Genomic DNA, 27910 nt, shown 5'->3' with positions numbered 1-27910 from the left:
CTGGAGAGGGAAATGGCAACCCACTCCAGTACTCTTGCCTGGAAAATCCCGTGGACAGAGGAGCCTGGTAGGCTGCAGTCCACGGGGTTGCAAAGAGCCGGACACGACTGAGCGACTAAACTTTTTCTAAATTAGGACTAGTCAACAAACTAATCTGGGGTTCCCTAAGATCCCATTTAAAGACAGGAATAATATGGCTGGAAAAGGTTGAAAATCACTACTCTAGTCTAAAACCTTCAATCTATGAGACAGTCTGAGCTCAGAGGTTAAGTGACTTACCCAGGGTCATACAGCTTTCATTTCCAGTTAAGAGTATGCACTGAAGAATTGGGCAGGCCTGACTTTTTATCACGTCCTTAGGGTTCTTATCTTTTCCTTGTCTTAGAGCCTCTGGAGAGTTGTGGCTGGGCCACACCCATCTTTATGCATCTTGCAGGATTTATATGTTTGAGTGTTGGCAATGAGTCAGAATTGACCACAAGGATCTGGAGGCCCTAAGGCCTTGCCTGGACCATCCTCCAGCAGGGAGGAAGGGCAGGAGTGGCAGGTTGAGTCTGGGAGCCTGGGTTCTGTGCACCCAGTCAGGCCAACCCTCTGACTCAGGCATAGAGGTTGGGGAGGTAGTGAAGCCTTTCATCCTCTCTCCCCAGCTGGCCCTTCTGCTCCTCCTGGCAATGGGCCAGGGTCTCCGGACTCCCTGGTGGGTCATGGAAGATGCCCTGGCAGATGTTGGGAGGGAAACCCAGCAGAACCTCTCGGCCTTGTTCACCCCCTCACTCAGCCTCTGCCCTCCTGGGACTGGTTTTACTACAGGCTTCTGTGTCCACATTCTCTTCCTATACTTTCATTTCCATGCTCCTTTCCTTTTGGGAAGTCTCCTCTGAAAACACACATTTTTCCAGGACTGCCTCCCGACTTAATTTCACCTTTCGTGTATTTCCTCCTGATGGGTGCCTGATCCACATTCCCTGGCAGGGACAGTCAGAGCCCATGGCCAGTGTGATCAAAAGTTAAGCAGCCAGGTCGTGGGTGGGCTTTGGAAAATAGGGGTTTTCCGATGTACGCAAAGATTTCTTCTGTTTCCTTGACTGTTCACATGGAGACAATTTAAAACACATCCTCGCCTCTCTACCCTGAAGGCTAAGGCCTGAGGAGGAGAGAGCCAAGAATGAGGGTGGAGGCGGAGGGGTCTGGTGGCAGCTGCTCCTTTCAGACCCGGGGCTTCTCTCCCTCCTGGGCTGGGGGAAGGGACACAGGAGAAAGACAGGGGCATGGCTTGGGCAAAAGGGTCCTCCTTTTATAGTCTCCAGGGGTGAATATGTTATGTGCCGGCTTCTAAGAGAGCAGGGCAGGCACTTCTGCTGTCCCAGGAACCATATTGCACTCTGATACGGATTCTGCAGGCAGAGGACAGCAGACACCAGGAGGGGGTCGGCTACTTGTGTGCTGTAGGGACAGGCAGGCTCTATTCCAAGGCCCTGGATAGCTGAGACAATCTGACTCCCTTCTATCCTCCGTGATACGTGGCAGAAGGCAGGCGTGCTGCTCCAGCCCTTCGGTCAGCAGGAGGATGCATAGATTCCACCTGAGGGGTAGCCCAGAGGAGTTGGGGACACTCTGAAAAAAGGAGGATCCAGCCACTTGGGAGAAACTCTGGGTGTCGGGTCAGAATGGATGGGGAGTTTAGACCATGAGTGGGAGTAAGAGCAGGAGAGAGAAGGGCCTGAGATGGCGCCTGGAATAAGCCTGGAGCTTCTGTTCCCTGGTTTGGGGGCCCAGGGGACTGGTGGATGGGTGTGTGGGGTGCATCTGAGGTGGGTGGGTAGGGCTCATCTGAGCTAGGTGTGTGTGCTGGCTGCTGGAGTAGGGTAGGGGACAGGCAGTATTGGCTGCTGTGGGACCATCAGGGGAGGAAAGGGCACAGACAGGAGAGCCTTTTAGGACCTCACAGAACTGTAATCAGACAAGGAGAGGCCTGAGCTCCTGACGGGCAGGGCGTGGCCACCTCAGAGTCTTTGCAGAGTCTTGTACGCTTGACTTTGTAGGGTCCTGCCTTGCTAGGAAGCTGACTTGAGCAGGGGAAAGCAGGCAGATGTCTCCTCCCCAGAGGACTTTCAAGAAGGTGAAAAGGAGGGGGACAGGATGGGTCCATTTCTTACACGGAATAAAGGGGCTGAAGGTGTAGTTCCAGACCTAGCCAGCAGGTGGCATAAGGGGCCCGCACACAGACAACCAACTCTCCAGCCAGGGAGAAAAACCACCTGCGGTGTGGCCACAGGGTCTCTGAGACGTTCTAGAAGATGCTCAGTGATCCCAGATATATGAACAAGCAAGGAAACGCATGTGAACTTCTCTCTGAAGGAAATGCTGGTAAATGAGAAACGGGGTATGGGGATGCATCCCAAACAAATACTATTGGACCTTAGTTGTGAGAGGTCTTGCCCACCTACCTCACAGCAAGAACTGCGCCTCGAGTGTGTGTAGGGGGTCTCCGGGGAGGGGCGCTGCAGGAAGGCTGGTTTGGGAGGGTTTTGGCAACGAATGTTAAAATTCTTATGGGGGACGTTTAGGAGATGAAGGACTGTGGTGAGAGATGGAGAAAAGAGTGAAGGGAAAATAAAGACAGTCGCCTGCTGGGCATTCTACCTATATTCTCTTTTGCTGTCCTCACCCTTTCTGAGAGGTGGGCGTCAGTACGCCTGTTTCATAGACGAGGGAAACTGAGGGCCAGGGAGAATGGGTAACGGGCCCAGAGTCACACGACTACTGAGTGAAAGCTGAGGATGCAGTGGTCTGGTCCCAAACCCTGAGCTCTTCCCACTAAGTCCTGCTGCAAGAGACCGGGAGGCACTACTGCTTGGGAAAAAGGGGCTATCCAACGGGGTTCATGGTCTAAAGGGGAGTCTGGCTTACAGAAGATGCGTGGCTGACGAGCTGAGGCAGCGGAACTGTGTCACAGCCATGCCGAAAAGGACCAGAAGAGGGGCTGGGGGCCACACAAGACCTAGGCTTGAATACCTCAGGCAACCAAATAGCCCCGCGAGACGACAGGGAGGGGAAGTTGGCCACTTCTGCAGCCGAGAACTTCTTCCTTCCCTAAATGTCTGTGGTCTGGGCTTTCATTGTCTGGGTGAGAAGGCTCTCAGCAGACAGGCTGGGAAGGCTGTTCAAAAGACACTTGTTTGCAAGAGAAGAGTTGAGGGCAGCCAGAGAGATGGGAACAGAGGGTGAGCAGAGGCAAATGCCGGAAGAGAGAACAGAGTTGTTTCTAAACAGAGGGAAACGCGCGGGAAGAGCTGAGGCCGGCCAGGTGGGGAGTCCTTCAGGTTGGGGGCCGAGGGGAGAAGCTCTCATGAGGAGTGGGAAGGGCAGAAGAGTGGCTCAGCCCTGTGCCCTGGGGGCCGACTGTTAGAATTCTTCTGGAGGATGTTTAAGAGATGAATGAGATGGTTGGATGGCATCACCGACTCCATGGACAGGAGTCTGAGTGAACTCTGGGAGTTGGTGATGGACAGGGAGGCCTGGCGTGCTGCAGTCCATGGGGTCGCAAAGAGTCGGACACGACTGAGCAACTGAACTGAACTAAGAGATGAAGGACTGTGGTGAGAGTCCAGTCACTGGAAACCAGGGAAGACAAGGGAGGGATGCAGAGCAGAAGGCCACCAGGTGAAGTGAGGGGGAGGGAGGGCAGTGTGCAGGGTCCCCTTGGACAGGGAAGGTCTCCCCCATGACCATCCTAGGGGAAAGAATGAGGCTTCCTCAGGGGCTGTCTTCACCATTTCTATCACCAGTGTGGGCTCTTCAGGTCCCTGCCACGAGGAACTGGAAGCTGCTTGATGTCTCTGAGCCAGGCATTCAAACCAAAAGGAAGACACTGACTCCCCCATCTGGATCTGACACCCAGCAGTCCAGTTGGCAACTTCCAACCCCATTTCTGAGATGCCTTCAGTGTTAACTGAGTCCCATGCTGGGTCTATCGAGATCTGGGATGCTCTGAAACATGGACTGGCAGACAAACCTAGGGGTTGGTTGCCTTTGAGCAGCAGGGTTGGGAAGATCACGCCCAACCTCAGCATAGAGAGTGGGGCACACCCAGCCTCGGACAGATGTCCAGAAAGAGCCTAGAGCCAGTTTCCCCAGAGTGCCAGGGCGTGGTGCCAGGCTGTAGGCAGACACAGCCCTGCCGCGCTGATTCAGGCATTCTGGGGAGACAGACACACCCAGGTTCGTGGGAAAACTGATGTTCTTTCCCGACCGGGTCTGCTCATTATGGACAAACACACCATTTACCTTCGCTGCAAAAACGCCTGAACCAGCAGCTCAGCTCGGCCTCGGAGTGGGAGGGGAGAAACAATCCGGTAGAAAGGATGGAGAGAGCTTGCTCAGGCAAGAAGCAGCACAGCTGCTGCGTCCACACCCACATCCCTTCCCTCCAAGGACGTCAGAGTCTGGCCTCTGGCAGCTGATTAAAGCTCTAGGCTGCCTGCTGCGGAGGCTGGAGCTGGGGATTGGGGGTGGGGGGTGCGGTGGGTGGGTATTGCTAAGGTGTGGACAGCAGCTGGAGCCACCAGGCACTGGCTGAAAGGTGAGCAGCTGCAATCCAGTGCCCACTCAGTCCCGGGACACCATCCCTCATGTTCGAAAGTGCTGGTAACTTGCCTGAAGCCACATCAACCTCCAAGGCTCTGGAAGGGACAGACAAGGGACCTGGGGTCTGGACCCTCCTATTCATCCCAGATGAGTTGGCAAGTCTTCCCTCAGGGAAGCCAGCTGCAGGCAGACTTGGAAGGTCATGGGGAAGAGTGATGTCTGTGAGCTGTGCTTGGCTGAGTTTTCCCTGACAACCTGATGAAGGCCTGACAATGAAACGCATCCAGGCAGTTGCTTTTTGAGATGCCTGGCCCCAGAGTCCCTGCACCACAGAGGAATCCATCCTTGGGGCTCAGAGTAAGACAGGGCACATTTGCCCCAAAACAGTGAACCCCGAAGGCAGATTCTTTCTTGCTGTGGCAGCCCACTAGAAGCACCAACCCTTTTCAGGGTTCTCGCTCATTGTTACAGCAGCTCCACTGGGAGAGTTCCTAGAGCAGGCACAGGGCACAGAAGAGGCCCCTGGGGCTGGGGGCCCCCAAGCCTGGGTTGGCTCGGATCCTCTGCAATACCATTTCTTCTCCATAAATCAACCTCTGCATCTCACCACAAATGTTACACTGAGGATTCCAAGGCAGCCAGAGCCGAGCAGATGAGGGTGCTTAGCGGGACCTCCAAGCCCTCCCCAGAGCCGCACCCAGGGTGAAGGGGAGACACATAACGTGGAGGGTGTGGAGGGGGGAGGCTCAGCCTGCTGCCAGGCCCCCCTCTGCTACCCCAGGGCCACCTTCAGGGTAGCCCTTCAGTCCACCTCCTGGCCTTGGCAGAAGCAGAGGTTCAACCCTGCCTTCCTCTCTTCCCTAGGCAACCAAGGAAATCACCCTAGCCCTTTGCCATCTCTTCCCATCTCCAGCCTCACGCCAGCTGGCACCTGACCACTGAACCAGGTTCCTCAGAGCTGAGAACACCACGAAAATGGAGAAACCCTTCTCTCCCAACCCTCCCTTTATTTAGGTACATGGTTCACATTCAGGAACGTTCTGGACTTTCTGTAATCCTGCAGAGAGAGATCTATAAAGGGCAAGGAGACCCAGGAGGATTAGGACGTTTGTCTAAAATCTCTCATGACATTTCTACATGAAGGACTGGAACCCAACATCTAGACTTCCAAAATTTCACTCCAGGAATTTTGCCATTTGTGAAAACTTGTTTCTTCTTAATCTCACGCACTCCTGCATACTTACCTGTAGAATGGATTTTTTTTTTTTAATCGGAACATGCTCTAACATGGAAAGCTAGGAGGTGATGGAGGCAATGGATTGTATGATAATGATATGCTTGAGGAAAAAACCGAATGCATGGAATAGCGCTCCAGCCCCTGCCTGTGCGTATGTGTGTGTGCACACACCCGGGAAAGGAGGAGCAGGTAGGGCTGGCAGGGTGGTCACTGTGGGCTGTGCAGCAGTCCGGACAGGGGTTCAGGCGCCTGGTCTGCTCCCCCAAGCAGGAAGCTGGCATGCACTAGTGATGGGTTTCACGGGGAGCCACAGTGCACACATCTATCCCACGGGGCACTGACACCAGACCACACACAGCAGGGATCTGTCCCACGGGGCACCGACACCAGACCACACACAGCAGGGATCTGTCCCACGGGGCACTGACACCAGACTGCAGACACAGGACAGCACGAGCACCCAGCCTAGCCCAAGAGAAGGCTCAGCAGACCTTCCTGCTGCCAGCCTTCCTGGGAGAGGCCTGCAGCTTCTGGAAAGGTTTTCCAACCTGCATGGGACTCTTTCTCCACTCTTCTCATATCAAAGAACAAAGGGGTATCCCACTCTGCCCCTTGGAGTTCTGTGGATCCTCATGAAAACTCAACAAAGGGCTCAGAAAGGAGAGGCGGCAGGAAATCTGTTTGCATGAGGCCTTGGGCCTGGTGTTCATTGACTTGCCATCTGGTCTCCTCCTGGTACCGCGCACAGGCCACTTGCCCCACCTGGCAGGGCGGCTGGCTCTCTGGGAAGGGTCTCAAGTGGGCTCACTCCTCCTTCCAGAGAGACACTCAGGTCCAAGCAGGTTTTATTCCCCCCAAATCCAGCGGCATTCAGGTGTTGGATGGAGGTGGCTCTGATGCACATGTAATTACATTTGCACAGACGTACACGACACAGACAATGGATGGATCGCTCAGGCGGTCACAAAGGAACCCGCAGACCTGGGACACCACCGCACGCAGACACACAGGGACGCACAGCTGAAGCGCGGGTGGCAGGAACAGTCACAGCCCCAGGGTCCGCAGTCCGTGCCAGCCCCCACCAGAGTTCTCTCTCCTTCCAGTGAGGCTGTCTCTGGGAAAGGAGGGGCCAGGGCGAAGTTCACCGGAGACCCCCACACTGCCACAAGGGGATCTTCAGAGGGAACTCCTGGGAGAGACCCTCCAGAGGGCGTTCAGGAGTGCCCTCTGCTGGACATGATGGGCTGGTGCAGCTCAGAAAGGGAGGCCTCTGGTGGGGCTGGAGGCAGCTCAGAGTATGTGTCTGTGTTGTGTGTGTGTGTGTGCGTGTGTGTGTGTGTCTCAGAAGTGTGGGAAGGGCCAAAATCTAGATCTGACAGGGATTCTGCACAGGAAATGCATTTTTCTGGGGTTGATGTCATACCAGAAATTTCCACCAAGAACTCCTAAAAGTTCAGGCAAGCTTAACTGGGTACCTGCACAGGTGGTGGACGCGCAGTGGCAAAGCCATGCAAGGCACATGCTGGGTTCTTGCTTTCTTCTCAGTCAGCGGCTCCCAGGACATTTCCCCAAAACCGGGGTCAGAGCCTCCCAGACTTCCTGCATAGACTTCCCGGGTCCTTTCAGCTAAAGGATCTGCCAGGCAAGGCCCTGGAGACATCTGGGCCTTGGGTACCCCCCTCCTCTCCATCCTCCCTTCTACAAGTTGGAGACCTCTGAGGCAGAATCCCCGGGGCTCTCTTTTCCTCCTGAAGGGCTCCCTCAAGTCTATTCTTGCCTCAGAATCATCTCTGTCTCCAGCTCACTGACCCATGGGCATCAGGCCAGGAAGATGCAAAGTGGGGAGGGGCCTCTGTTTCACTGAAAGGAGTCTACTAGAGGGTGAACGTGTCCACTTCACTCCCCTAAATGCCACGGTTGGGGCAGGGAAACCACACGGCCCATTTGTGAGTATGTGTGTATGTGGATGTGTGCGTGTGCAGGGGGTACTGAGTTAGGGACAATGTCAGGGGGGAAAGGACAGTGTATAAAAGGGGATCATCCCTGCTGTATAAACTGTTCCCCCTGATGGAGATGGGGATGTGTTTATATAACAAAATTTATTAGACCACATAAAACCAAACTAAGAGAGTCATGTCAGTGGGCTGGCATGTCAGTTTCTTCTTGATTGAGGGGAGGAGGGGAATTATTCTAGAAATTAAGCTAAGTAAAAAAGGAAAAGTGGTGGAAGGATTCTGGGGGTGGGGCTGGGGGTGTACCCATCCTGGCCTTCTGCCCCCGCAGAGCCTAGTCGGGACGATGGGTCTCTGGCAGCAATGAATCCCAGGAACTAGACAAACGGGACAGGGAACTGACCGGGGATGTTCTCTCAGTGGTGGCTTGGTGGGGACCTCGGGGAGCCTCCCCTGCTGTCTCGCCTTCCTCCTCTTGAAGCCTATGGAAAACAATGTCCCACTTCAGAAACGAGGCTGGAGGCCGGAGCCCATCTCCAAGGCCTGGCTTCCAACCTCCTCCCCAAAAAACACAAGCCAAGTCTGCAGCTCCACAATCTGCAAAGTGAAGGCAGATGCTTCAGAAAAGGCTGGTTCCAGGCAGCCCGGCCTCTGGGACACATGTTCAGCTGGTTCCCAGAACAGGGGGCGACGGTGCAGCAGCCATGGCCCGCCTCCCATCCTTCCCCATGAGGACTCCAGGACACCCAGGACTGGGGGGCAATGAAGTCTCTTTTCCACCTTTAAGCTCCAGACACTGTGGATTTCTCTGACCAGTGGCCCAGGTGTGAGAGGTCACATATGGTGTGTCAAAATGTCAGGGGGCCTGTTTCGAGTAGAAGCATCGTCCTTCCCCTCCCCCTCGCCCCCCCTCAGCAGAGTGCTCCAGCCAGTCCTCCCCACACTCACCCAGGCTCCTCCTCGGTTCTCTCTGGGGTCTGGCGCTCTTTGAGCTCAAGCTAGGGAAGGGAAAGGCCAAGGAGTCAGAGCAGCCACGAGGGGAGCCTGCTCTGACAGCCTTCCCCGAAAGAGGCTCCCTGTACCCAACATATCTGATGTTCGTTCCTTCCAGAATCAGCTCCCCTTGTCTCTTGCCTTCAAAAGTCCATCCTTCCTCCCACTCCTGTTTCCTTCCCGCTCTCCCCACTTGGTCAGCCTTTTACATTGCCCACAGGTCCCCCAAAACCGCCTAAGAACTCTTGACTGGAGGGACCCCCAAGGCTGTCCACTGCTCTGGGCCACCCCTTGCCAGCTCACCGTGGTGGGCTTTTCTAGGGCAGCGAAGCGGCCTTCCCAGCTGGCTGCAGATTTCTCAAAAGCCTCATGCCTCTTGATGAGCTTTTCCACACTGTCCACCGTGTGTCCATAGTCCCGGCTGGCCAGGTAGGGCTCCTGGGCGATCAGCCATGCTTCAGCCACGGAGGCGTCCCGGAAGAACTGACACACTTCCAGCACTGCCGAGACAACAAGGCCTGGGGTCTGTGAGCGCCCCCCGGACCTAGGGGGCCTAGGGGAGGTCCGCTCACAGACAGACGTGCAGCCGGTGGGCGGGCGGACCGGGCTGTCTTCCCAGGCTGGCTCACTCACTCACAGACGCGCACAAGCAGCCATGGGAGGGTCCAGGTCTTTGTGCAGCCCCCACCCGAGTGGTGGGCTCTCCCCACCCCTCCGGTCTCCAGCCGCGGAGGACAGAACCCCTTCTGTGCAGCACACACCACAGGTCAAACAGCTGGGATGCACTAGAGCCTTAGCCTGACCCCGGGAGAGGCCACAGCTCTATGGGGACACCAGTCCAGCAGGAGGCGGGGGTGGGGGCAGAGGGTAGACAGGGAGTGGGTGCTGGCTGTCAGAGGTGGGCTTCCAGCACCGTGTCTGCTGGGTCTTCTCCGTGAACCTCCTCCCCGCAACCCCTGAGGCTCCCGGCCCTGAGTTCTGCTGGTGAGTGGTGTTGTGTGTGTTGGGGGCCTCGTCTCCTCCACCGCCTTGTGTCATCACCCCTCCCTGCATCCACACCCACCCCTCCCCAATTGCCTGGCTCCCAGGCTTCACTCACACATGCGGAGCCGCTCCCAGCGGGCCTCCCACTTCTCCTGCATCTCCTCCCTCCTGGACACCACCTGCTCCCGCTTCTCCCTGATCTGTGGGAAGAAAGGGAAGGCAGCTCAGGCTTTGGCAACCCTTCCCCCGCTGTGGGAGGCGGTGTGCGGAAGGGCCCTGCAAAGCCGGCTGGCCTTGGTCACACAGCCCTGGCGTCAAGTCTTGGCCCTGCCAGCTGAGCAGCCTTGGCCAGGTTACTTAACCTCTCTGGGGTTAAATGTGTCTCACCCAGGAAGCAGGGATTGCCAAGCCCAACGCATGCACACGAGAGGGTTTAGGAGGGTTATGAGCCCACTAGCCCTTTGAAGCAGCCAGCTCCTTGAATGGGTTTGGTGAGGCTGTAAATCCCTGGGTCGGCACAGAGCCCCAGTGCTCCTGGGATGAAAGAAAGATGAGCCTCCATGGCCCACAGGCGCCCTCCCAGGAAGCTGTCTGTCCTGGCAGGAGTGGAGGCGAGAACAGGAGAGGACGCGTGTCCGTCCCGCTGGCCCACCTCCTCTGAGGCCTGGTGCTGCCTCCGCAGGAGGGACTCTCCGAGCTCCAGGCAGATGCTGAAGTTCTTGCTTCGGGTCTCTATCTCCGCCTGGATGCCCTGGTGATACTTCATGAGGAGTTCCACCGAGGAGACGTCCCTGAGGGGCAGGGTTGGGAGTTTGGTGAAAAGGGAGACTTGGGGTGACTCTGGCCACTTGACATCAAGTCCCAATCAGAGAGGGGGGCCCCCATCTGCCTGGGAGTCTGACCCCACTCCCTCCTCTCTCTCTGGACAGCCAGGAAGTCCTGCCAGCTGCCCGGTCCAGCAGGAACACTGATGCCCTAGTGGCCTCCCTCGGCCAGTGGTCAGGACACGGGCAGGGGTGCAGCAACCACACACACACACACACACACAGAAATGTTACATTTGGCAATAAAGAGGAATGAAGTACTGATATATGCTACGTAGATGGACCTTGGAAAGACTGTGGACAGTGAAAGAAGCCAGTCCCAGAGGACGACACATTCTATGATCGCACTCACGTGCAAAGTGTACAATAGGTAAATTTAGATACACAAAGCTGATTAGAGGGTGCCAAGGGCTGCGAAGAGATAGGAGTGGGGTGATGACTACTAAGGGGTACCGGGCTTCTTTTTCAGGTGATGGAAATGTCCTAAACTTATACAGGGGCGCTGGTCGTCCAATTGTGACTGTGCGAAACAAGCAGCGAACGGCGTGCTCCAAGCGGCTGGAGGCCGTGGCATGTGAATTATAAGCTCAGTCAAGACGTTAAATATAAAAATTTGATCACCAGGACAGGCGCCCTAGAGGCAGAGGGCCAGAGATGGGCACAAAGTGTGTAGTGAGTTCCGATCCTGGCCAACTGCCCACATACCTGCCTCTATCTCTCATAGGCAATGAGCTCCTTTCCCAAGTTTTAGGGACAAGGTCCCCAAAAGCCCGTGCTAGGAGGAGAGTGACCACTTCTGGACCTGCCCAGCTTTTGATGCATAAACTATTTATTTTTACTGACAACCGTGGCCACTTGTACCCCATGATAGAATCTGAATGACATATGTGTTTCTCAGCACTCTCAGGATTCTCTTTACTCTGCAATGGTCAGTCCTCCCAGTAGCAGCTGAGCCACTAAGATTCTGCCTGGACCCAGCCTCAGGTGCCCCTTGGGGATTCCTGCGTGCCCACAGTCTGGGAGACCCCTCCAGGACGGGCTGGCATCCCGGTCCTCGTCCAGGGGTGGGGATGCTGCTCTCACCGGGGCTTCTCCTGGGTCTCGATCTGCCGGACGATGCTCTCCATCCAGGAGAGGAGGTCTCGGGCCATGCTGAAGAAGCGGAATTTGTCTGCCGTGTCCACCAGCTGGGTGCGGCGCCCGGCACAGGCGTCGAGCAGCGCCTGCCACGCGGCAGACACTTCCTGCTCCTTGTTCTGGATGATGTCTGCCTTCTCCCCAGCATACGCTGTCTGCAGGCGGGCGGCCACATCCTGGAACTGCTGTACCTGTGATGGGGCAAAACTGACTGTTGTTCCCCGGGCCGACACGTCTTGGGCCTAGGATGGATGAGAGTGTCTGCTTCCTCTGGGTCTCCCTCCTGAGGACGGTGCTGGAGGCTCCCCACTTCTCGGGTGCTGGAGGGAAGGCTCCCTGCTTTGGCACCTCTGCTGACCCAAAGCGCCCCTTGGGTTCTGATGAGGATTTGGGAGTGAGAGGGGCTCTGTGCCCTTTGATGTGTGATTATGAGAGTAATTATATACCGGGCACTGCTCTAAGCACCTTTTATGACTCTCTCTGTCTATAACAATCTCATCAAAGAGGTCCTGTCCTTATTCCTGTTTCTGAAACAAGGAAACAGCTTCAGGGAGGCTCATGACTGGCCTGAGGTCATGCATGCTTGGAGAGGGTACAGCTGGGACTGGAGGCGTCTCTCGACTCCCTGTTCCAGATCGTTCTTCATGATGCCATTCCCTGTTCGAGGCGGGCCCCAGGGCAGTGAAGCCTCACTCCCGAGACCCTGGTGGGGCAGTACCTGCCTCAAGGGCTCTGGCATCCCCAAGGCACCTCCAGCTGGATGACAAATCCCTAGGCTGTCCCCTTCTTGGTGACCCAGGGGTCCCACCTATTAATACTTTGGTGCTTTTCCTGAAATCCCACTGCATCAGTGCAAGACTGCAAGTGAGCCCAGCTCTCCCTGTTCCTCTGGAAGCCCGGTGAGCACCCCCAAAGTGACCTAGCCCCCCCATCAACCTTTTCACCACTCTGGACTCTGCAGAATCTTATGGGCCTATAGTAGTGCCTTAGGGGGCACCCCATGATGGGAGGGGGCTCTAGGCTGATCTTGGGCCCCCCTCTAGCTCCCACTTGGAAAGGCTGAACAGCCCCATGGCTAAGGGTTCAAAGTCTACAGCCAGACTGCCAGGATCTGAATCCTGGCTCCACTGCTTAGCTGCATGTTTCCAGGCAACTTAATTACCCTTCTATGCCTTGCTTTCCTTATCTAGAAAAGGCAGAAGACATTACTCCCTTCTTCAGAGTGTGGCTGAGTGTATTGCTTAGAACAGTACCTGGTGCTAGAAAAGCGCTACATGTGGACTCACTAATGATTCTGTAACACTCTGACAACCAGATAAATTGCATTTTAAGGTATTGTGCATTGGGTTTTGGGAAAGGCTCCATTTAAAGTGAAAGTGTTAGCTGCTCAGTAATGTCCGACTCATTGCGACCCCATGGACTGTAGCCCGACAGGCTCTCTGTCCATGGGGTTCTCCAGGCAAGAATACTAGAGTGGGTAACCATTCCCTTCTCTAGGAGATCTTCCTGACCCAGGGATCAAGCCCAGGTCTCCCACATTGCAGGCAGACTCTTCAGCATCTGAGCCACCAGGGAAATAGTTCTAAAGCTAAAGAACATTTGAAAGCCTCTGCTCCCTGCCTTCCTGCCTGGAGCTGTTGCCTCTCTAAGGAGTGCCTGTTCCAGAGATTTCCTCTCTAGAAGCCAGGAGCGGACCTGACACTACAGGGTCCCAGGGATGCTAGTCAGGGGCAAGGTGGAGGGACAGCTGGGGACCAGAGGCACCTGCTCCCCCAGCAGGTGGAGCTCCCGCTCAAAGGCAGTGTGCGTGCGGTGGAAGGACTCCGCAGTGCTGGCGTCCAGCCCCACATCCTCGGGCAGCTCGCGGTGCTTCTCGCCAATGAGGCCCAGGATCTCGGAACCGGTGTAGAAGTAGCGCTGCAGGTCATAGGAGGCGGCCAGCAACTGCATGCGCGTGTCGATGAGCTCTAGCAGGTCCGCCCACATCTCGTTCAGCCCGTCCTTCCACTCGGCGATGGTGGCTGCCTCGGAGTGGCCCGCGTCGATGAGCCGCTCAATGATGGCATTCACGTTGTCCACCCGCTCCTGCCCAATCGCCCCGGTCTCCCGGGCAAAGTCCCGGAACTTGTCCCGGAGCACCTGGACAAGGGTAGATGGAAACGTGGTTATCGGTCATCAGGGCTCGGGGTTCACATAGACTCCCAATGGCACCTGCCACCGCCTGGAGCTGGGCTCTGACACCTTGCCCAGGGTGCCTGAGCTCACACGGGGGAGCCCTCATCACTGCGGCACATTGCACCTGGCAGGTGTGTGTGTGTGTGTGAGCGTGGAAGGGGAGAGACAGCTCCCAGGTCTGCTGCATCAGAGGGAGACTAAGCAAGCAGGGGCCGAGGATACTCACAGTCACGTGGTCAAAGTCTTGCCCCATTTCCGAGGAGGAGGCCACCGTGTCCTTCTCTGCAATCCACTGCTCCAGGTCATCCACCTCCCTCTTGAGCTGGAACAGGTGGTACATGTTCTCCAGCTTCCGCCTGCGCTCCTCTGCCATATCCTTCAGCCCTGCATACTGCTTGTCCACCTGCCCCTGAAGTCTGATGATTTGTTCTCTGGGATTCAAAACAAGAAAAGTCCTCAGAGGGGGCGGCCAAGAACCCAGGGCAGCCAGCTTCAAGGAGCCCGCTTCCTCCTTCCCAGCCCTGAGGCCTGGATGCATGGGGGAGCACAGCTTCGAAGATATGGCAGTGACTTTTCATGGGGAAGAGCTGGGAGAAAAGGAACCATCCCTTAGACCACGATGCTTCAGGGGACGAGGAAATGTGTCCTCTGCCAGGAGTTGCCTCCTGCCCCTGCCCTGGCTCTGGGAAGCTCAGAGAGACTGGTCTGGATGGAGAACTCTTCCGCCGTGCTTCCAAGGAGGCTGGCAGGGGAGTGGGCAGTCTGAGCCTGGCTCCACCAGGAGCAGGCCTGCTTGGCTCCTTAGGGAGGGATGTGCGGTACCAGGGGCTCTTCAGTCCCTGGGGGTCCTCAGGAGATGCTGAAGTGGCTGCTGCGGGTGCCCTGAGGACAGGGCCAGGCTTGGGGGCAGCCTGAGGTGCCTGGCCCAGTGGGCTCCACTGACGCTGCACCCACACCACTCAACAGTTTAGACGGCATATAATGATTTTGCCGAGACACTGCGAGATCCTGACCTACCTTCTGGACCACACACAAAAAGCAAAGTTAGACTAGGCTAAAAGATGCAGAAGACTAACTCCTCCAAAGATGGGAGCTCTCAGTTCACCAGGCAGGCAGTTTTGCTACTCTGTTCCCTAATCTCTTTGCCAACCAGGCCTCCTTCCATCAGCCCTGTTTGAAGTCACACTAAACCACGATGCAAGAGGGAACTGGGGCCAACCAGCAGTCCAGAAGGTAGACTTCTCAAACTCGTGGACCTGAAGGGATCCTGCTTGGCAGGGGCAGGGGGTGTGACCAGGACCTGGCCAGGTCACCTCCGGAGGCACACGCACCCCTCGGGGTGGCCTGCGGATAGCAGGCCCTGGGCCCGGCCAGCCAGCTGCTTGATGTTCCTCCCATATTCGTCCACCGCCCGCTGCTGCCGCAAGTGCCGCTTCAGCATCACGATGGCACTCTCTTCATCCTGGGAGGAAGTGGACTGTCAGGGCACGAGCTCATTTCATCCAGGTCACAGCCCAGCTCCAGGAGGTGCCCGAGATGCGGGAGGGCCAGGCTTGCGGGACACCCCAGGAGCGCTGTGCGGTCTCTTCCTGCTACTCCCGGTGCCCGGCAATGCCCGCATCCTACCTTCCTTTCGACGCCCTCAATTCTTACCTGACATCCACCCTCCCAGGCCCTGGTCCAACCTCTCTCCTCATGAAAACTTCCTGTATCACCCCAGCTTTTAGAGATCCCCTAACCTCACCTCTCACACCCTCCCACCACAGTACATCTGCATAGAACCCCTGACACACAAAAAAACGTGAAGAACTCTTGGGTTAGAGCAAATCTAACTAGAAAGCTGAGCGCCTAAGAATTGATGCTTTTGAACTGTGGTGTTAGAGAAGACTCTTGAGAGTCCCTTGGACTGCAAGGAGATCCAACCAGTCCATTCTAAAGGAGATCAGCCCTGGGTGTTCTTTGGAAGGGATGATGCTAAAGCTGAAACTCCAGTACTTTGGCCACCTCATGCGAAGAGTTGACTCATTGGAAAAGACTCTGATGCTGGGAGGGATTGGGGGCAGGAGGAGAAGGGGACAACAGAGGATGAGATGGCTGGATGGCATCACTGACTCGAAGGATGTGAGTTTGAGTGAACTCCAGGAGCTGGTGATGGACAGGGAGGCCTGGCGTGCTGCGTGCTGCGATTCATGGGGTCGCAAAGAGTTGGACACAACTGAGCGACTGAACTGAACGGAACTGAACATCTGAGAAACTAGAAGCAATATAGGAGTAGGTAGAGGAATTAGTAAGAAATGCTACACGGTTAAATGTATAATGTGAAAGTGATTTGATATAGATACACACACTAAAATTCACAGCCAACTTCAGAAGGTCCATCTAGTCAAGGCTATGGTTTTTCCAGTGGTCATGTATGGATGTGAGAGTTAGACTATAAAGAAACCTGAGCGCCGAAAAATTGATGCTTTTGAACTGTGGTGTTGGAGAAGACTCTTGAGAGTCCCTTGGACTGCAAGGAGATCCAACCAGTCCATCCTAAAGGAGATCAGTCCTGGGTGTTCACTGGAGGGACTGATGTTGAAGCTGAAACTCCAATGCTTTGGCCACCTGATGCGGACAGCTGACTCATTTGAAAAGACCCTGATGCTGGGAAAGATTGAGGGCAGGAGGAGAAGGGGATGACAGAGAATGAGATGGTTGGATGGCATCACCGACTCAATGGACATGAGTTTGGGTGGACTCTGGGAGTTGGTGATGGACAGGGAGACCTGGCGTGCTATGGTTCATGGGGTTGCAAAGAGTTGGACACGACTGAGCGACTGAACAGGGCACCCGGCTGGAGTACATGCATCATACGTTCTCAAGAGGAGGGGTGTCCTGAAGGCACCTGGACCCCTGCCCGCTGCCCTCACTCCTCACACACCTGGCCTTCCAGGTGCCCCCCTGACAGCCTTCCTCCCCCCTGGCTCTTCTTCTCAGCTGGTTTTGGTTCCCAACCCTGGACCCTGCCCGAGCCGACCTGCGGGTTCTCGTCGGAGAAGACGTAGAACTCCTGTTCGCCGATCCAGGCCTCAGCCTCGCCCGCGTCCAGGTAGTACTGCTGGGCCTCGCTGGCCTCCCGCAGGTGCTGCAGCCGGCTGGCCGCTGCCTCCCGCAGTGTGTCCCATGAGCCTTGCAGCTTCCCCAGGCGCTCCTCCACGTCCTGGCAGTCAATCTCGGCCGCTGCCACCAGCTGCTGCCCTCTGTGCAGCACGTCCTCCACCCGGGGCGTGTGGCCCAGGATCTCGTTCTGCAGCGTCTGTGGCCAGAGGGGAAGGGCTCAGGGGCTGAAGGCTCAGGGGCTGGCCTTCCCACCATGCAGGGCAGCGCAGGGCCCCTCCCGGGCACCTCTTGCCCCGAACCACTTAGGGAAGCTTGAACAGAGCGGGTGGCCATAAAAACGGCCTGTGACCATGTGCCCAGTGCAGTGCTGGGTCCACCCACCCTCCTATCACCCTCCCGTGAGCTTCTGAGATAAACACTGGAGGCCAACACAGAGTGGTTAAGTCCCTGTGGGCTTTGAGTGACAGGGTGGGATTTGAACACGGCTCTCTTGGATCCCAGAGCCGGAGCTCCTGACGGCTCCCTACTCCTGTTTCAGTAGAGCTCGATTTCAGCACAGCTCGATTTGCTGTGCGTGGTGGAGGAGAGGAAAATGACTTTTGTTTGTTTGTTTGTTTGTTTTTGGAAAACGACTCTTAAATGGCCTTCTGGGATCTGATTTTAGCAACTTTTACTCTGTATAAAACAATAGTCAGCAGTTGTTCCTTATTCAGGGTAGGATTTTGTTTTGTTTTCTCCTGTTTCTATTTCTTAAATCTTTTCTGAGCTTTGTATTATTTCCTGCTTGAGACTTCGGTTACCAAAATGGTATTTTCTTGCCACTTTGGTGATGGGCAAGAACAGGATACATGGCCAGTGCTGTGACCGTCAGCATTCAAAATACATGGAACTATCAATACCTGTAAGTCACCTAACTTGTTGAAAGGCACCTTTACACCTGATGCTTGGAATCTCGAGTCAGACAATTTCCTGTGGTCTCTGCAATTGTATGCAAACAACCCAGGGTGTCAGCTTCCACTCACCTGTTTACTTTCCCTGAGATCTATGAACTCTTCAGGTATACTAGAAAGCTATTTCTGTCTCTCTCCTTTTAAGCAAATTCCTTCCTAGGCTTCTGCTCAGTGTGCTTACTTAGGACATCTTGTTCCTTGACTCCATCCATTTAATACCTAGTTATTAAATTATTTCCAAGGTAACAGGCCCAGTTCTAGGGACAATATGGGGACAAGATAAACAAAACCCCCGCCCTCATAAAGTGTACACTCTAGTAGAGGAAGGGTAAACATGTAAATAAATAAATGAACGTAGATAACAGGTGATACAAGGAACAGACACCAAGGAGATGAAGATTGTTCTCCGAGGCGTGGCAGTGGCCACTCTAGCTGGCGGTCCAGGAAGGGTTTTCTGTACAGATAACATCTGAGTGAGACGTGACCGATGAGAGAAAGAAACTCCAGAGAGATCTGGAGGATGAGTATTGCTGGCAGGGGGACAGAGCCAGTGTCAAGGAAGTCCCTGGAAGGAAACCTGTATGGTCCAAAGGGCCAGGCAAGCTAGAATACTGTGAGGGAGGGTGAAAGGGATAAGACAGAAGATTCAGGGCGAGGTGGGAGCCAGGCCAGGCTGGACAGTGCTTCTTAACCCTGGTTGAACATTGAATTACTGGGGGAAACTAGACATAGATAGGGCCACCCCATCCCCAGAGATCCTAATGAGTTGATCTGAGATGGGACCCAGGCACTCGTATGTCTAAAGGTTTCCCTTGGGTGATTCTAATGTGCAGCTAGAGTTGAGAACCCTTCATGAGGCACCTTGCAGGTTGGGTTCTAGTCACAGTGATGGCCATTAGAGCAGTGGTTCTCAAAGTGGGGTTCCAGGCCAACAGCATCAGCATCACCTAGGATCTTAATAGAAACGCAAGTTATCAGGCTCTGCTCCCAGAGTATGCTGCAGAGGATATAGGGTGGAGCCCGGTCAAGTGTGTTTTAACAGGCCCTCTGGGTGAGTCTGATGCACACGGACTACTGCAATAGAAGGAATGATAAAATGGAATTTCAGCTTTAGTGGGGCTAGCCTAAAATCATCTTTACTGGAGCAGCCACGCTCACCCAAGAGATTGTCTTTCCCTTCATGTTAAGGGGAACCCCATCCATATTATTCTTGCCCTTCTCCTGAAATAGCCATATTCAGCCCAGGGAGGTGAAAATCATTTGGCAATAACTCTGAGGCTAAAGTATTGAGTGTTGAAAGGACCAGAGGTGGCTCATTTTATAGTAGAGGAAACTGAAGCCTCAAGGATACTGTCTTCTGCCAGCCTTCCCCCTTTAACTGGAGGCTGATGTGTTAGTGGAACCCCTATCTCCACCACTTTCTAGTTTGGGTACCTACATGCTGCCACTGGAGCCTCAGTGCCATGATCATGCCAACTGGAAGCAAAGAGTTAGAGGGAGGTTTCAAGAAACCACTTTTAGTATAATTAATTCATGCCCTTGCACAGTTGCTGGGTTCTGTGGGCAGATGTTGGCTGCTGACATTTTTGGAAGAAGTAAGTACTGTCTGCCATGACCTTCCTTTCCCAAGTTGCTGCAGTACCAACTGTCACTCTGGGACATTCTGCTCTTCTCTAAGTTCCCAGATTCTCCCTGATCGACACTGCAGCTGCCCCCCGCTTCCTGAGCCAGAGAGCAAACCAGGCAGGAAGGACTCCAACTAAGAGCAGGGGTACAGTCAGCCCCTGGCCAGACTGCACGGTCAGACCACAAACCCATACCACTGGCCTTCCCAGAGGACGCAGGCTTCCCTGCAGCCCTGACAGAGGACGAGCATCCGCTTGCTTCCAGGCTTCTGACCAAGGTCACAGAAGTTCCCAATCAGGCCTAAAATAGCAGAACAGCCAATGGATGTTTGTTCCTATGGCTCAGAGTCCAAGTTTAGTGGCTTCCTCTAAAGGAAGCGGGGGTTAGAGCCCCACAAGCATCCTCATGTGTTTCAGAGAGTAGAAGCCTACTTGCCCTGAGGAGACCTAACAGGCCAAGCTTAGCCCTGAAAGAGGGACAAAGCAGTGACAGGAGAGACACCAGGAGCTATGAGCCTCCTCTCAGGGAGGCAACGGAATACAGAAGCTGCAAAGCATGTGAAACCCCAGGCCAGGGCCTCCAGGTCCTATACTCACCTGTGCCCTGAATGGCCCCAAAGTCCAAAGCACCTGGACTCCTCATTCCTGTTCACCAACCCCCATGGTTCCCCTAGAATTCTCTCTGCTATCACCAAAGCTGCAGGAGAATACAGACTGGGAACTCTGAAACTGTCAACAAGAATAGTAGTCTGTAATCTGCTGCTGGGGCTTTGTGTCGTCAGAGCTGGGCCTTCTTGCCTGAGGAGTGGCAGGGGCAGGAGGGACTAAACAGGTAGCAGGACTCACCTGATTCTTCTTCATGAAGAGCTGCACGGTTTGCAGGTTAGTGCCATAGTCGGTCGACTGGGCCAGAGGCAGCCTCTCCTCCACCCAGAGCTGCAGAGACCAGAGGGCAGGAGAGAGCTGATGACAACCACAGCCACCCTTCCATCACTCACCACGGGTCAGACACAGCTCTGCCTACTGTGTCCCTCCTGTTCCTCCCAACACCTCATCAGTGTTTTGTAAAAGGGGGGCATTCTGATACTCTGAACCGAGGTTCCAAGTAACTTGCTCCTGGTCACTTCAAGGCGGGTGGCAACATTGCTGGATCTCGAGCCCAAGTCTGTCTGGCCCCTAAGGTCCACGAGAGAGCCACCCTTCAAAGGGCACTGGCTTACTTTTATGTTTAATGTAATCATTACAAGCACCCTATGAAATGAGGTGGTGAGATGACCAGGCGACTCCTGCCAAGAACTGCCCTGGGCAGCAGCCAGCCACTCCGATGACAGCTGGGGAAGGGGGGCCGCTGTGCCCACTCACCGTCTCATCCTCTAAGTCCCGGCTGATCTGCAGCTTGGCTCTGGATGATTCCAGCTGCTTCTTCCTCCTCCCCAAGGGCTCCAGAAGGTCCAGGAACCGCTTCTCAATGCTCAGGGCTTCATCCCCTGCCTCCTCTCCCAGCGAGGGCATCTGGGCAAACAGCTCCTCCAGCTCCTCCTTGCGCACATTCACTTGGTCCTCCACGCGCTGGGACATGAGAGGATGGTGTCGGCACCCTGGCACCTGGCAAGCCCCCCTCCTCCTCATCGTCCACGTCCCACCAATCCTCCAAGGCCTGGCTTGCACTCAGCCTTCCCCAGGGAGTCTTCTTGGATTGCCCCCACCTCACCTTTTGCTTCTCTGAGCATCTATGCCACACTTCTTATGCACACTTTTGTCACCCTGGCTGGATCCGTCCCTGTCTTACCCGCCGCAGAGGGTAGGAGCTGGGTTATAAACTGGGAGACATGATAAAAGCCAGCCTAGCTAAGGGAACAGGATGGTACTCCCTTTCAGGTTGCAGATTTGCTGCCAAGACTCCCTCCATGCCAACGGCCCCAGTCTGCAACCCGTTCACTCGCCTTCAGCTTAGCCAGCATCCTGTTGACACTGGTCAGGTCCTTGCCCAGGTCGTCTGACTGCAGCTGGTCCTCCATGGCCCGGATCCACTTGTTGAGGTCGGCCTGGGTTTGCGAGCGCAGGTCGGAGCTCCTGGCAGCTGACAGGTGCTGTGCCATCTCTTGTGTGTTGGCCTGAAGCTCGTCCCAGAGCTGGTGCAGGGCTTCCAGCTTCTGCGAGACCAGGACAGCAAACTGGGGCTTCTCTTCCATCAGCTGCTTTCCTTCCTGTGTGGGGAAGGAGAAATGTTCACCCTACGGTGTTGGAGAGGACCCTTGGAGAGTCACCTTGCTCCAGGTGGTTGCCAAGGGCTAACTGAGGGGAGGTCGGTGAGGCAATGGATCTGTCTAGAACTTGGGTGAGGCTTAGCTGAAAAACTCTGTACCTCCAGAGTTATTTGCACCAGAAACTGAGGCATGTGGAGGTTAAGGAGTCAGGCAGCCTGGCTTGGAGCCTGTACACTTAACTACGATGGACACAAACTAGTGTGGCTCCCAGGCCTGCTTTTTCCGGATAGCGACAGGAGCAAGAGGCTCCTCTTTCTCCTCTCTTTCTCTTCCCAGGCCTGACTCCAGCCATATTTTTGACTTGGGCCCCTGGACAAGCTTGTCACAGACAGGACCTCTGCTATGAATGACAACTCCCTGGTGGTTCTGCTCATCCAAACAATGAGGGTCAGTAGTCCCTGGCCCACTCTGCTCATCTCACAGATCCCCCTGCCTCTGGGCAGGACATCCTGGTGAGGATGATGGATGGCAGACAAGAGATTACTGCCCTCCTGGTACTGGATGCACAGGCTCATGTTCTTAGTGTACTGGACTGTCCCAAGACTCAAGTGACCCACAGGAGGCACCCATTCTGTGCAGGCTTAACAACATCGGATTATCAGGAGTTCCAAGGTTTAACCACTACTTGGAGGAGTTTTTCACATCCAGGTTCTATACTGCTCAGCAAGCTCCGGGCCAGTGCCTGTGCCCCATGCTCAGCTCCACTCAAGGAAGCATCCCCAAGCAGAGACCCCATAACTTGCTCTGCTCACCGCGTCAATGTTCTCCAGCCACCCCTGGTGGGAAGCCAGCTCTGCCACGAATGCCTGGTGCTTTAGCCATTTGTTATGAAGGTTTCGAGCTTCATCATAGGAGACATCCTGAGATGTTAGCAGCTTGTCATTGATCCAGAGAGTGAGCTGTGGGCAGAAAGAATGGGATCCATGGTCCCTGAGTGTCCCTCTTTGGCCAGGGGCTCATGGATGAACCTGCTGCCCACCTCTGGCTGCAGAAGAAGAAGGCCAAGGGGAGGAAGTATGAACACAACAGAGTACTCCCCTCTGACTCAGGATCCCTAACTCCCAGGACAGGAGACTTAACCTGCATAGTCTCAGGGCTGAAACACAGTCTCCACCGTGTCTTCCCCTCTAGAGCACGTGCAGTACGACACCAGGATATTCACACTTCTCTCCACATTTCCAGGACCAAGGACAGGGCCTGGCCTATAGCAGTAGCTCAACATGAGTTTACTGAATGGTGGGTTAAACCCACCCTTTGGCAGTAGGGTGAAAAAAATATTATTTGAGGACAAAGCCAAGGGCGGATCCTATAATAACAGTGAAGGAAGAACTTTTGAGTCTCTCATGTTTCCAAGATGTCCTGGCATTACACCAAGCTTGGCTTGTACCAAGGGCAGAGGTGGGTGAGTACAAAGTCATTTGAGTTGAGAGCAAAGGGGTATGAGGATGGAAGCAACAAAAATGTCAGGGGAAGCCCCATTCCACTTGGAAGCACTGTTCATGGAGAGACCTAGGAGTGCAGGGTAAAGATTTTCCTGGACAGCTCACCCCAGGCTGAGTGAAGAACTTCTGATTCAGCGGTTCTCCAACCGAAAAGCTTGTTGAGAATGCTGCTCTCTATCTTACCCCCTAAGTTCTGATTCATCTGGGCCCAACTGGGGCCCAGAAGTCTGAGTTTAACTAGAGCCAGGACCAGCTCCATAATTTGCAGGGCCTGGTGTAAAATGGAAATATTCAAAGTCATTAAGAATTGCAAGCCGGCAACAGCAGAGTATTAAACCAAACAGGAGGCCCTTGTACATACCGGGCCCTGTGTGTACAATCATGCAAAGGTCGCATGATTTTCAGGCCAACCCTGACCAGGGCCCTAGGTGATTCTAATACAGATAGTCCTCGGGGCACTTTTTGAGAAATCTTGTCCCAGACTTGACAAATTAAAAGATATCTTTACAGATTTGAAAAAAAAATCGTGAAACCAGATTCTAGAAGATGAAAGACTTAAGCCGTTATGAGCCCAGAGCTCTCTGCTTGTGGAATCCAGACTCCTGAGTTAGAAAGGACTTCCCACCTCCAGGGCACCATGCTTCTAGAGGGAATCTCCTGCAAAGTGGCCAGCCTGGCTGGAGCCTTACCTCCTGGCAGTTCTGCAGGAAGTTCTGGAGCTCCAGGTTGTCTTTCAGAAGGTCCGAGGCCTCTTGGGCCTTCTCGTTGTTCTTCCTGTGCCTACAAGGAAAGCCGGAACCACAAGTCACGAGGGTGCTGTGTACTGCACCACTACCCTACCTGGCTCCGGCCCCCTGACCCTCGGGGCAGAGAGTACCTGTCCTCAATCAGCTGCACCTTCTCCTTGATCTTGTCTGAGTAGAGGTTCCCCTCAGCTACCAGCTTGTTTCCAGAGTCCACAGGACTCAAAACCTTATCCCGGTTGTTCTCCATAGACACCAAGAAATCCTCAAACTTCCGGATCCCGGCCTCTGCAGCTTCTAGGGAGTCTGGGGGCTCCAAGTGAGCCAGGGTATATTCCTGTCAAAGCAAGTTTCCAGACAAGGCATGGAGGTGAGGAGGTGGAGGAGAGGGCCCTTGCCAGGCAGGAGCACCATGTGCAGCCATGCAGGTTACAGCGTGAACGGCGCCCCCTGCAGTTGTGGAAGGAGGAAGGTCCCTGAGTCCTGTTCCCTGCCCCTGCCCAGGGCACCTGATGAGTAGGGTACCCAAACCAGATGGAAGGATAGCCATCCAGGGAAAAATTCTTCTCTGAAGGCAAGAAGAGAAGGGGATAACAGAAGATGAGATGGTTGGATGGCACTGCTAACTCAATGCACATGAGTCTGAGCAAACTCCAGGAGACGGTGAAGGACAGGGAAGCCTTGTATGCTGCAGTCCATGGGGTCACCAAAAGTCAGATGTGACTGAGCGACTGAACAGCAACAACAAGCCTCTAACTGGCCCAAGAATAAGACACAGTTTGGGACACGGGACTGGAAAGGGCACGTGATAAGGAACAAAGAGGACTGTCCCCTGAACTAGAGAGAAACTAAGAAAAGCACAGTGTGATCCCTGAGCCCCATAGCACGTCCGCAGGCTTATAACCTACAAATTCTCTTGCCTTGAGAGATGCCCCCAGCCCCCAGTGCCTCTCCCTACCTGGTTGCTGAGGATGGCCTCAGCCTGCTTGGCATCTTTCTGGAACTCCTGGAAGCCGAGGCACTGGGTGAGGGCCTGGCTGCGGCTCTCCCACATCCGGCTCAGGGCATCCCAGCCCTTTTCTAGGCCGTCTAGCCGCTGGCCCAGGAGCAGGTACTCTGGGTCCGTCTGGCCATGGGTCACCTTCTCCCCGGACACCCTGACTTTCTGGTAGCTTTCCTGGTGCCTGTCGATGTCGTCCTTGATGGCCGCATGCTGCTGCAGGAGCTGCTCAGCCTCCGGGAGGGACTCGGGCATGTCCTTGGAGGCCACATCCTTCTGGGTCGTGGATAGCCAGGCCTGGAAGGCATCCAGATCCTGCAGGAAGGCCTGCAGCTGGCTGGCTTCCCCCAGGGAGGCCTCCTGGCTCTTCAAGGCCTGCATTAGGCCCTGCCACAGCTCCTCCACGTACGCCTGCCTCTGCTCAATGTCCTCCTTCAGCTCAGGGTGTGACGCCATCAACTGCTGTGACTCCCGCTCCAGCGTGCCCAGACGGGCCTGGATGGCAGCCACGTCACGCTCCAGCCCCGACAACTTGCGCTGGATGGCAATGACCCCCGCCAGGTCCCGACCCAGGTCCTTTGTGGACTCCACCACCTTCGTCTTGTCCGCGATCCACTTGCCAGTCTCCTCGCAGTCCACGCAGTAGTTGTGGACCCGGAGGGCCGAGTCCACGGCCTCCCGCCGTTCGGACACCATGGTCTGGAAGTCCTGCCACCTGCCGAGGGAGACGGGAGTCAGACAGCCTCTTCCTTCACCTTTCCCACAGGGTGTCCCTTCCAGATTTCCCACCAGAGTCTCCCCTGATAGAACCTGCACAGTGAAAAAAGAGTCATCTCTCCAACCAACTGTGATGCGTCAGTTCATCCAATTTTACTCAAGACAACAGAACTGCCAGAGCTTTCCATTAGCAGGAGGTGAGCTGTGATGTTATTACAACCATCAATAAAGCAACATGATGCTCTGCATGTAAGCTCTATATGTAGTTGAAATTCAGGCAAACATACAATTTCCCAGAGTTTTTGAAATGCAAGCATATCTCGTTTTATTCAGCTTTGCTTTCCTGTACTTCACAGATACTATGGGGCTTTTGTTTTTCTTTTCTTTTATGATTCGAGGATCTGTAGCAGTCCTTTGTTGAAACATCTATCAGCGCCATTTTTGCAACCTCTGCTCACTTCATGTCTCTCATAGTTCGGTAATTACCGCAATATTTCAATCTCTCTCACTATTATACTTGTACGGCGCTCTGTGGGCAGTGAACTCTGACGTTACTATTGCAAAAAGGTTATGACTCACTGAAGGCTCAGAGGATGGGCATTTTTTAGCAATAAAGTATTTTTAAATTAATGTTTACCTTGTTTTCCTAGGCATAATGATGTTGCACACTTAGTAGCCTACAGTACTTTTTGTAAACAACTTTTATATGCACTGGGAACTCCCCAAATTTGTGTGTGGCTCATTTTATTTTGACATTGATATTTTGATATTTGATTATTGGGCTGGTCTGCAACTGAACCCACATTATTTCTGAGGTATGCCTATACTGAAAATAATTGGAAACACCCCATTATCAACATAAGAAAGCTTTATGACACAGGATCCCAGCTGCCCCAGAGGAACCACACAAATGTCTAAGATCATGTTCCAAGTGCCCAGGGCCTAAGAAAAGCCAGCATGGCTGTCAAAGAAAAGAGTCGTAGTGAAGAGAAGGAAGAAGAGGAGGAAGGGGGAAGGAGAAGTTGGGATTGAAATGAAAACATCTTAACCTTCATGTGCTGTGTGGAATGAACCTGGGGAGTGTGCAAAAGATGGCCAGATGTCCTGCAACTGGTGTGCAGCCCACAGTAAACCTCTTCTAAAGAGCCGCTCAGTAGTCTGGGCACACCACCAGGGACACCTCCCCTGGACCTGGGTTTGCTCATCCTGCATCACTGTGACCCGGAAGCACACGAGAGTACGCTGTACGTGCAGTCACTAACTGAGTTCATCTCTCTTGATTACCCACAATGTATAAGCATTATGAAGAGCTTTGGGAACATACGGTCATAGCCAGACTTTGTTCTGGCTTTGGGCCTTAGGGAATAATAGTCATAGCCAGACTTTGCTCCATGGAGTGTATGAGTTAGAAAGAAAGTACGATAAACTCATCAAACAACAATAATATAAAGTACGACGTACATAGCACACACCAGGCAGAAAGGACTAAGGGAGCTGTGAGGAGCAGGAGGGGTGGTAAGAGCAGGTCTCACGGTGGTCATCTGAGCTGTGCTTCGGTGAACACATCACCAGCAGTGAGCTATTTAAGGATGGGGCCCTGAGTCACTCATCTTTGAAGCCCAGGCACATGGGGATGGAGGTAGAGGGAGGAGGCAGATGGAATGGGTAGAGTGCACTGTGGGCATTCCCAGGGTGACCTCAGTCTCGGGGTGGAAGACAGGTCTGCAAAGCAGTGGGAAGAGGGCTGGGAAGGATCGGGAGTTCCAAGAGAGAGAGGAGGACGAGCCCAGAGAAAGGATGGGAAATTCCAGGGAAGAGGGAAGAAGAGCCCAGAGGTAAGGCCCCTGACCTCTGGGGAGTTTTGTGCCTGTAACACGGATGCTGCTGAGGCTGGATGTTAAGGGAAAGGGGCTGGAGGTTCCCCCCAAGGTGGTCTGAAACTACTGTGAAAGGAAAGCGAGGTGCCCCCAGGCTGGGAGGCCTCTCAGCCCCGTCCAGAAGCCACAGGAGACCATTTGGCAGTGCCCCTAGGAAGGAGGCCCCATGGTGACTTTCCAGGCTTTTCTTGATTTGGCCTCACTGCAGCCACCAGGCAGGGGCCACAGAGGGGACAGGGTGACGTTCAGGTCTCGTCTGCTTCCCAAACCCACCTTCCCCTCCCCTGCACCGTCT

At 54.4% G+C, this 27910-nt stretch overlaps 1 protein-coding gene across 2 annotated transcripts in view; it reads right to left on the bottom strand.

Moving 5' to 3' along the window:
* SPTB (spectrin beta, erythrocytic) overlaps positions 1 to 27910 on the bottom strand; it is a 132174-nt gene that overhangs the window by 10003 nt on the left and 94261 nt on the right. For both annotated transcript variants that reach the window (XM_070377716.1, XM_070377717.1), the window contains exons 16-32: positions 24980 to 25736; positions 24156 to 24358; positions 23968 to 24058; positions 22589 to 22735; positions 21513 to 21776; positions 20932 to 21138; positions 20416 to 20505; positions 16912 to 17190; positions 15224 to 15354; positions 14119 to 14323; positions 13482 to 13856; positions 11664 to 11908; positions 10409 to 10547; positions 9872 to 9956; positions 9076 to 9272; positions 8728 to 8777; positions 8183 to 8261 (exon numbers count right to left, since the gene is read on the bottom strand). In XM_070377716.1, the coding sequence (XP_070233817.1) occupies positions 8183 to 8261; positions 8728 to 8777; positions 9076 to 9272; positions 9872 to 9956; positions 10409 to 10547; positions 11664 to 11908; positions 13482 to 13856; positions 14119 to 14323; positions 15224 to 15354; positions 16912 to 17190; positions 20416 to 20505; positions 20932 to 21138; positions 21513 to 21776; positions 22589 to 22735; positions 23968 to 24058; positions 24156 to 24358; positions 24980 to 25736 (3544 nt within the window). The remainder of the gene's footprint in view (positions 1 to 8182; positions 8262 to 8727; positions 8778 to 9075; positions 9273 to 9871; positions 9957 to 10408; positions 10548 to 11663; positions 11909 to 13481; positions 13857 to 14118; positions 14324 to 15223; positions 15355 to 16911; positions 17191 to 20415; positions 20506 to 20931; positions 21139 to 21512; positions 21777 to 22588; positions 22736 to 23967; positions 24059 to 24155; positions 24359 to 24979; positions 25737 to 27910) is intronic.

This window comes from Bos mutus, chromosome 10 (assembly GCF_027580195.1).
Source record: "Bos mutus isolate GX-2022 chromosome 10, NWIPB_WYAK_1.1, whole genome shotgun sequence".
Taxonomy (NCBI): Eukaryota; Metazoa; Chordata; class Mammalia; order Artiodactyla; family Bovidae; genus Bos; species Bos mutus.
Note: the sequence above shows the minus strand (reverse complement) of the source record. Positions and strands in the feature narration are given on the sequence as shown.